This window comes from Athene cunicularia, assembly GCF_003259725.1.
Source record: "Athene cunicularia isolate RWA chromosome 19 unlocalized genomic scaffold, athCun1 chr19_part1, whole genome shotgun sequence".
Classification (NCBI taxonomy): Eukaryota; Metazoa; Chordata; class Aves; order Strigiformes; family Strigidae; genus Athene; species Athene cunicularia.
This window is the reverse complement of record NW_020799124.1, coordinates 8,586,867-8,597,080: the sequence shown is the minus strand read 5'-3', so window position 1 is coordinate 8,597,080 and position 10,214 is coordinate 8,586,867. Positions and strand designations below refer to the sequence as shown.

Genomic DNA, 10,214 nt, shown 5'->3' with positions numbered 1-10,214 from the left:
GCTAACACCCCCGGGGGTTGGGCGGGCCTGGCACGGCCGCCTTTGCCCCTCAGGAGCGGGACTGCTGGGGTAGCTGCGGCTCCGGGCTGCTGTGGGTGGTGGGGAGGCCGCCGGGGCATCCCGCTCCCCGCACTTGGCGGGCCAGGGGGAGCTGCGGTGGGTGATGCCGCCTGTCCTGGGGCGCGGAGAGCCTGGCGCGTTCTGTCCGAGTCGCCACGGGCGGCGGCTTTTCTTGGAGTGAGGTGGGGAGGCTGTGCTGCAGCCTCCCGGTCACTTGCTGCTGGGTGTCCTTTTGTCAAATTCGGGCTCTGATGAGATCTGCGCGACTCTTAGACTGCTTTTGGTTTGCTATCAGTTACGCCATTTCAAAATTAATTTAACTGAGGTAATGGAATTTGAAAAAAACACTTGAATTTTTACAGTCCTTCATCTTTCTGCAAGACAGAAGCTTCCTCTTTTCCTCCCTGGAGGAAACTGAGTCGTCAAACTGAGCTAAAAAGTCCCAAGTTACAAAGGAAATGAAGGCTCTAACTTGCAGTCTTAAAAGCATAGCCTTCAACTCCTGAAGTGCAACTCTCAGATAGTGGTAGAATTTTAAAACCGCTTGTAGAAGATTAACTAGGATGTATCAGATGCTGATCTTCTGGCATGCATCGGCTGAGAGGATGCTGCAGTCAAGCTGATTTAATAAATCCTTAGAGCAACTCCCTGACTTTGTATGCTGAAATACCACTGTTTCATATTTAGCTGACCAGCAGCTTAGGCTTGCTTTTAAGCCTTGGTGACCCAGTTCTGATGGACATCATATGTCAGAGATGTCTTTGGGTGGTGAAACTTCCCCCACTGAGACCCTCAAGGATCTGTGGCTCTCTTTCAGGGTCCTGCTCTGCAGAATGAACCTGCAGGTGATGCAAGTCCTGTTTCAGACATCTGTACTTCTCAAAGATTCTTCCCTAATCTGATATTGTGGCTAAAGAAAGCACTTGACCAATGGGTGATCCTGCATGAACAGGAGTAATAAGCTGGTGTTGTAGCTGTCCCCACTCAATTCCTTACGATATCTAGGTAGAGGGGCTCCGGCTGTCCCTTCAAACAAAGCCCTTATCTGCAGCAACACTTTTCTAGTTAAGGACTGGTGATGTTTGAGAGTCAGATGAAAGGAAGGGACCTTGTCAAACTGTGTTCACCTGCTCAAAAGCTGAGTGCTTTTTCTTATGGAAGTGGTGTCTCTGTGTACAGAAGTTCTGAATTAGATTTATTGCAATTACAAGCTGCAGATTGACTGAACAGTTTGTAATGACAAAAGCCAAGCTTGCTTTTGTAATTTCTGTAAGAGTTCTGTACCATCAATACCAGAGGATACTAGGTTACATGCAGGCATGGGTAAAAATTGTTGGATTAATGCTCAAGTCTGGAGTAGGAGGAGGTATGCTATAGTACTTTGGGGTGGTTGTCAGGGTAAAGATCATAAGTGTGCAAAAATGAGGAGGAACTAGAAAGCAGTAACTAGTATAGCCTTGGGGAGATGGGAGTCAGAGTGTGGAGCAGCAGATGGAAGGATCTGACTTGAGAGGGTAAGGAAATAATATATTTTTCTGAAATATATCACTCAGATCCACTTCATAAGTAAACAAAAACTTACCCATATTGCTTCTGTGACTGCTTTTGATGGGTGGGATGGGCAGTGTAATGGGTTCCACTACACTCTAGGTTTTGGTACGTCCTATCTGTTACCCCATTGCCTGTTGCCTCCCTGCTTATCTCTTTGGATTCAGATATCTAGCTGCCCTTGAGTACTTCTGTGCCTTCTATAAGAAAATGTCAGTGGCCTTTTCTGAAGTCCTCTTTAAAGTCTTTGATATGGAACATAAACTTCTGCCAGTTCATGAGAGGCTAGTCTATCTGCCAGAAAGCTGTTAACAGACACTGCTTTTATTCTCTTGTCTAGCCATCTGTTAGCTCTATACCTGGACTGTGGGCTCAGAAAAGGATTTGCTTTGTGTATGCCTCTCTGATGAATGCAAGCATCCTCTTCACTGATGCATGTGGATTGATGTTTACCCAGAGACTTACTAGTATCGTCCAGTGACGCTGTTCTTTCAGTGTCTCGATGCAAGGGTCTTCATCAGATGTGTGTGTGCACGCAGTGATTGTACATTATACTTGGGAGGCAGGCAGGTGAATGGTCATGCATAATGTGGACTGGTAATAATATGTGCTCTGCCAAAATGGTTGCCAGCTTGGAGATACAATGGTCATCTTACGTTGATTTTTGAAAAGTGATGACACTGCAAAATTGAGGACTGTAGACAGCCAGGAGTTGTGCTGCTCCCTGTTTAACCAGAGGTGGTGCTTCTACCTGAGATTGAGCAGATTCTGCCTTTGAAGCAATTCTTACTTTAAGCAACTCTTATTAACCCTTGGAATGAACAGTATAAGGGAAAACTTGAGGTTTTGCTCCTTTGCACTGAATGTTGATTAACTGGACATGGAGGACTGTCTTGAATGTGCACTTGCAATGTGCTGCAATATCAGATATTGCCTGCAAGTGTGCAGCAGTAGCTGTGACATAACTGGTGTGCATGTTGTGTAGATGAAGAGAAATTCTTCCAGCTCTTGTAATTCTTATAGTAAGCAAATACCTATCAGTCCCTCTCGCTGAGGTTGCAGGAGGTGTATGCTGTCAAGCTGAAAAGAAGATTTCTCAAAGCTTCAATTCTTTGAGGTACTTTCACTGCCAGTAAGGATTGTCTTGGATTGCCCTGGAAGCAGCAATAACAAGCTTGATTGTCAGTTATGCATAAAGCTTAAGCTCCTGCTGTTTGAGGGTTTAAGGTATTTCTGCATTGTGGCTATTGACTTCAGAGTTATTTGGAGCCAGTGAGCTGACTTTGGCAAAATGACAGTGTTTGAAATGTTGCCTTCTGGTACCAATTCTTTATTCCCACCTTCACACTCTTATTGCTTGACTGGAAGATGCAATATTTCTTTAAGATGATATATGCTATGAGATTCAGCAGGCAGCTTCTTATTCCTAGCATTTGAATTTGTATGGCACCTAAAAATCTCACTGTATGAACAGTGGTGGTGTTCACGGACTAATTTTTGGTGCAGTTCTCAGTGTCTTTCAATGATCATTCTTGGCTCCTCTCAGACTTCTGCTCTCCCTGATGTAACAGTAGGGCTTGCTTTGTGCCACCCTTGACACCCTCCTTATGAATCAATTGGGATGGAACTGTTGCTCAAGACACATGCCCTTCTAGTTCTGGGAACACTGAAACTGCATTTATCTTTAGATAAAAAGACAGACCAGAGCAGAATTTCAAACTGTCTTTGAGGCTTGGTGTGGTATTGGTAGTGCAACTCTGAAATCATAGAATTAGGAAAGAATCCCAAAGGAGATGGTATCTATTAACTTTTAAAGGATGAAGCTAAATAAAAGGCTGTTGAAGGAAGTACACTGCCAAGCCTACTTAGGTAGTATTAACTGGGGAGAAGGTAGGGTAAATTACCTTCTGTTTATTCATTACAGTACTTGTTAAGTTAAAAGACTTACGAGGGAGCATTTGCTGCAGCAATCCATAGAGGAAAGACTAAATGAGGCATTCTGTCTGCAGCTGAGCTGGAGGAGGATGCTCTGCCCTGGGGACCTGTGTTGGAGCAAGGCCAAGGTCAGCTATGCTGTTGAGCTTTTTCACAGAAGCAAGAAGAAAACACTGGTCAATAGTGCTCAGTTTTTCACTGTTTGTAGTAGTGACTTCTATTTAGTAAATATTTGAGGAAAATTGTTGAACACTGAATTCCTGGCTGATAGGGAGTAATCTTGTAGGAACTTTCCCACTTAAAATAATTGGTTGGCTTGCAAATTTCTCTTCCATGCCCCCTCTTGTTTTAGGACTGGTTCTGGATTTGTACCATATTTAGAAAATAATGGGGGAAATAATCAATTAAGCACAATGATTGATAGCAACATATAGTTTGTGCAGCTAATCATAATTCATAAATTCATAAATTGGACTGCTTTTAAGTACCTGTACAGATGTTTCCTTGCAGCAGTAAAGTAGAGGTTTTTTACCAGTTAAGTGTGGTGGAAAAGTGGGTTCTGCAGTGGGATGGAAATACTTGATCAGGGATCAGACTCCCAGGTGCTGTTGCTGTGCTACTCCCGGGTTGAAATAGCCATGATGGACCTGACTCTGTGTGGTGGTGCCTTGTCAGTGGAGGAATGAATGTGTGTGTGCCAGTAGCAAGAGGAGTTTTATATATTTTTTTGATTGCCCTTTAAAACATAGATTCTGGGGAGAATCTATTTTCCACTCTGGCCATTTCTCAAAAGAGTTTCTTAGCTGACAGTGTGAGGAGTTCTAAATGTGTCAGTTAAGTACTCTGGGGTAGGCATGCTACATCAGCAACTGTTCTCATGCTCACTTGTGGTTGATGCCTCATCTGTAAAGTCAAACAGCATCTTAACTGAAAAAATGGATAAGAAACAAAGAGTTAGTCCTCTACCCCACCGTAATTCCCACAGTCACAGACTCCCATGGTTTTAGCTTATGGCATTTCCTGAATTCTGTCCAGTCAGGACTTCATTTGTAAGTGGCTTCTATCACTGTGTTCTAATGATTTTTTTTCATGTGTTTATGGCTAGCAGTCATATAAATATAAAATAAAAGGCTTAATATGGGGGGCAAGATGCTCAAGGGGCGTGGAAGAGGAGAGACTCTCACTGGAGTGTTTCCTGATTAAACTAGATGTGTAATGTGCTTGTAGGGTTAAGTTGCCCTCAGATGCAAAACTAACACTGTGTGCCTCTGCAGAGGAGGTGGCCAAGCTGGAAAAGCACCTGATGCTTCTCCGCCAGGAGTATGTAAAGCTGCAGAAGAAACTTGTTGATACAGAACGGAGATGCAATCTTTTGGCTGCCAAGGCTAACCAAGACAATGCCAGCGACACCTTCATCAGTCGACTTCTTGCCATTGTAGCTGAACTCTATCAGCAGGAGCAGTACAGGTAAGAAATCCCCCTTTGGGGAAAGTGGCATTACAGGATCCTTTGGCTTTATTGACTGTAGTAAGTACTAGTCTTAGACAAGGAAAGTGCTTTCTCTCCTGTGGTATAGAAATAGGGTCCCCAGTTCCAATTGCAGTTGGAAGAGTGCTAAGATTAGCATACTGAATCCAGTTCTTGAATCAAGCTCTAAGTAGAAGTTAATCTCTGAGACTGACATTTAAGATAAGTTTAAAGAAAACTGACCATTTTCACTGTCAACAGCAAAGCTTCCTTAGAACAGAAGTAATTTTAAACTGATCTCTGCTTAGTTGATGGATTAATTACACAATGTGCCTTCTACCACCTGGAAAGCCCTCCTTTCTTGAAAGGATATGTCTTTGAAGCAAGTTCTGTACTCCTGTTGTGGGTAAAGAAGCGTGATTAAATTAGCTTGTCTGGTTGTGTGATGTAACAGGTCTTAGTGATATATGTGACTTAGTGGTATAAATGATATTGTGTCTCTGAATCTCAACACAAAATTAGGTTTAATGTTTTCTTTTCCATAGGCATGTTAAGGATCACCTCCAATACTCTAGATCCCTTAACTCATTTAGTTCCAAGACTACAATGACACTTGCCAATTTATTTGTTATTAATGAAAGCAATGCCAGTATAGTAAAGGAATTCAGTCATGTAAGGGGAAAATACATAGTTTTGATTAAAATTTCCTTCCCCTAGTGTCTCTTCATGAGCCTCCCTGAGAAAAGGCTCTGTGTCTGGACAGAACTTACAGGACATACTGGGTGAAAGATTTGTTAGATAGTATATGTTAGAAGAGTTGGATCACTTTATTTCTGTTCAGCTTTTAGTTTTTAAAGGCATAGAATTGTTGTCAAAAAGGACCTGCAAATCATAAAATGAGAAAGGTAGCAAGTCCTAGTGCAACTTTTGTTAAGTAACATCTCTGTATTTTGTACATGTTTTATAGCAGTGCTTTGATTTAGAAAGTGGCCTGGAAAGTACATACACAGTCAGAGCATTTGCAAGCTATGGGACTTTAAAATAAGCAGGGCAAGTCTTCCTAACTACGAGGGATAACCTGGTGTTAAAAGGGTTAGGATGAGATCAGTGTTCTGACAGCTGGTATCCTGGGAACTGGGCTTTCTGGGAGTCTACTTTGTACTCACACTACTGTCATACATCATTTGTTCTCTTGCTGGTCTTGCCTGAAACCATTGGTGCTTAGCTGACAGTATTAGTATGGACACTGCGACATAAATATTTAACCTCAAGATTGTTGAATTTCTATCTTCTGCAGTAATTCCATTGCAGTTAATTCCTAAATGGTTAAAAAACCCCACCCAAACACTTTAAATACTAATGACTCATTGCATTTCTCCCTAGAAAAATAGGAACCGTATCATTTGGCAACATGTTCTACTTAACCAATTAAATGTGTTTTGATGTCTCTTGAACAACTTGAACCTAAATGTAGATACCAGGACACAGACACTATGGAGATGCGGAATCTGTTTGTATTTAAGCACAGGGGAAGTGTCTGTTATACATGTAAGTGGTTTTTTTTTTTTTCCTCTTACCAGTGATCTGAAGATAAAGGTTGGGGACAAGCGCATCAGCGCTCACAAATTTGTCTTGGCGGCACGCAGTGATACTTGGAGTCTTGCCAGCCTTGCCTCAACAGAGGAGCTGGATCTGTCAGGTCAGTCATTGCTTACCAGTATGGTGCTTCAGTTGTCTTTAGGATGACTGAAAGGGCCTGTTGGGAAAAGGTTACTTACATACCTTTTGGACTGCTGCTATCCACACAAAGTGGTGCTTAATCCATTAATTATGGAGCTCTGTCTCTGAAGCATGGTAGTACCTTGTGAACTTGGTGCTAGTGGTAGGTTATTGATTCAACTAGGTTGAAAATGGTAGCCTGTTTGTCTTTCCTAGAGTCAACTACGTAATGAAAAATCTATATGGAGGAGCTTGATTTCTTTCTAAGGACAGGGCTTTTTGAGGCAGTGTGCATAATTTCTCTGAAGTGTGTTATGGGAATACCTTGCTGCTTGTTAACAGAGTGTGTGGGAAATAATACCAATACTGATGTGGTCTTGAAAAGTATTTGCTTTTGGCACTTTGATACCTTTGCAAAATAGATGAGGAAGAGAAGTTTTCTAAAACACAGTCTTCAAGATGGTGTTTTGGTCTGCTGTAGCTGTTTCTTGCATGTACTTACACTGGGCAGTTTTTGTGCAGGTTGAACCTCATGACAGGTGTTTCTTCTGTACTTAAGAGTATAGAAGAGTCTTATACAATTAATTTGTGAGCAATAAAAACAGGCATGAAGTTAAGCAGGTTTGCTGGCTGGTATGTTGCATATTAAACATTGGCTTCATTTTCTGCACCTAATCTTATCATGAATCCTAAGTGCAGACAAACTGGAAAGAAGCAAGTCACAGCAAGCTAGCTTTATGAGACAGCACTGGCTTTCTTACCAAAGGATTTATGGATGCTTCTGCAGCCACAAGAAAACAGATGCCAAGGAGTTTTTAAATTGAGTGCTATGCTAACAAAAGATTATTACCAAAAAGCTCTTATGTTAATTGTAGTTTTGTTGCAAGTGGCAGTCCATAGCGTTTCTAGTTCCATGCTTAAACTAGTCTGAGGATCTCCAATGTAATGCTTCCTACTAGAGAAAGATCATTAAAGTGCTCATAAGTGATACTTTCTGCTGTGTAAAACTGATTTTTTTAAAAACAAATTTTGATAAATGGCACAAAGATTAGATTATAAAATGATTGTAGCAAGCAACAAGCTGTTCCCTAAAAACTGTCATGGTTTTCTTAAGAGATTCTCCTAAGAACTTACAAGCTAAGGTAGCTGGAATTGTAACTTCAAACTACATTTAAAATTGAGTGTTTCTAGACTTCATGTAATATGCAGAGTTTTCTGCTCTTTAAGAAGAGTAGAAAGAGATGAACACAGGTTCTCTTGTTGGGAAGGAGAAACTGAACTCTTATCTCTGCCAAGGCAGAGCTGATACTCAAGTAGTTTTTCTAATTACTTCAAGTTCGGCAAAAGATGCTTGCCTTACTAAAACCTCCTGTTCCTTAGGAGGCAGCCTGCATACTATGCCAAGTACTGTCTGGTACTCTGCAAATAACCTGGGGCAACCCTCGGTGTATAGGAGATGTTTTAGGATGGGTATTTCAGTGTCTTAAACATGTATGTTTTTGTTTTAAAACCAAACAAAACAGCTTAAGGGACTAATGTTATTTTTCTAATTGAACGGTATCTTTTTGTTGTAATTGGTCTGATCTTACACTGTGGAGTAATCCGTATCTACATCCTTGTAAATAGGATTGTCACTATACTTCTGACTAGATGACAAAGGTCCCTGGCCAGTGGGTTTGTGTATCTTGTGTCCAGTGGTGTAGGTTTCTATTTTTCTTGCTGTGTAAAAATATCAGATCACCTGAAATCTAACCAGCTTCTTAAACTGACTCTTTTGGACCTTTCCTAGAAATGGTGCTCAGTAGTTTAAGTACTTTGCAGACATTGTAGGTACTTTTATTGGAATGCAACAGTTCATAACATACATATTATATGTTATAACATATATATGTATGTGTGTATATATATACATATATATTATTTTTATATAGATGTATGTTATAACATACTATAATATGAAAGAGGGAGGATTCTTAAATTGAAAAGGGGATTTGTGCTTGTCAAATGTAGATGTGGATTTAGGCATATGTGAGGGACCAAAGGCTGTAAAGGGACATTGCTGGCCCTTAAATATGCAACATTTGTGTGGCAGGTATATGTTACAGAGCTCCCTGCATTCTGCACAGTGTTCTAGTAGAAAAAAAGGTTTTCCTGCTTGGTGCCAGCATTCTTACAAGTTTAAACTTCTGACTAGTTTTGCTTCTCTTCCGACATTTTAGCTGAACTAAAGCAGGCTTTTTTTTTTTTCTTCTTCTTCTCTCCATAGTAGCTGTGACTTTAACAGTCAGAGGAATAGCAGCTGCTTGACTAGGTGATTGTTCTTTGGGTGTTCTAGTAATCCTTGTTGTTCCCCATGCCAGATGCTGACCCGGAGGTAACCATGGCAATGCTTCGGTGGATCTACACAGATGAACTTGAGCTAAGAGAAGATGATATCTTTTTGACAGAGCTCATGAAACTAGCTAATAAATTTCAGCTCCAGCTGCTTAGGGAAAGGTGAGTCTTGGTAAATACAGTGAATTTTCCTGAACTCTTGAACCTTGTTTGAATAGAAAGATGATGATAGCTGCTGGCAGTTGGATAAAATTTTGCTTTTTCAAAGATAATACAGCATGGCATTCAGTTTATCACAGGAAATGAAGCCTTGCACTACAGTTAAACTGTAGCGGTTTTTCTTGTAGCTTTTCTTTACTTTCTAGTTCCTCTCCCAATCAAATAACCCTAATTTGGCATTAAGAGGGAACAGAGATCAGTACATTAGTAACAAGCTCTGGATTGTTGCAAGAAAGGAATTGTTAAAGAGAATGCTAGGAAGAGTCAATGGCAAGTAGCTTGCAGTATTAAAATACAACAGGTGAAAAATTTTTAACTTAAATAGCTGCTGTTCTGTGCATTTCGGCGGCAACTTTTCTTCATAAAGAAGCCTGATGTAACAGTACCATGCTTTGCCATTTTGAGATTATGATTACATCATTCTAGTAGGGGCTAGATTGTTATCTTGAATGTATAGAGTGCTCTAAATAAACATTTAGAGTTAGCAAGAAACCTGACTGTACGAATGGAAACCTCTGCAAGTTCTGTACAACTTCGAAGCCTTGAATTTAGTCAAAGATAAAGTATTCTTTGATCTAATAATCTTTTGCCTAAGGGGTGACTGGGGCTGTACCAGTACATGGCACTCTAATCTAGGATTTAAGTGTGACTCAGTGTGAAGCAAACTAAATTGCTGTCAAGACTTCTGAACAAAGAAGTTGACATGTGTAAGGCCAGTGCTAAAATTGCCTTCAAGTTTTGTACCAGCGTAAAACAGTCTTCATGTTGTACTACCTAAACATTACTCAGTTGTTGTCTGGTTGTGGTAGTCTAGTGACAAGTCCATGTGCAGTATGACACTAGTAATTATTAAATGGCTTGGTGGGTATCTGCACCTGGAGACAATTATTTCCGTTGTTTTGGTCTTAATATCTACTTGGAGATCACTGACA

At 40.8% G+C, this 10,214-nt stretch overlaps 1 protein-coding gene across 1 annotated transcript in view; it reads left to right on the top strand.

The window, feature by feature from the left end:
* The first annotated feature begins 3,533 nt into the window (after nt 1–3,533).
* Nucleotides 3,534–10,214, top strand: part of ANKFY1 (ankyrin repeat and FYVE domain containing 1) — a 30,152-nt gene continuing 23,471 nt past the window's right edge. The window contains exons 1-4 of the mRNA XM_026861486.1: nt 3,534–3,671; nt 4,818–5,010; nt 6,591–6,709; nt 9,090–9,225. Coding sequence (XP_026717287.1) covers nt 4,847–5,010; nt 6,591–6,709; nt 9,090–9,225 — 419 coding nt within the window. The 5' untranslated portion in view covers nt 3,534–3,671; nt 4,818–4,846. The remainder of the gene's footprint in view (nt 3,672–4,817; nt 5,011–6,590; nt 6,710–9,089; nt 9,226–10,214) is intronic.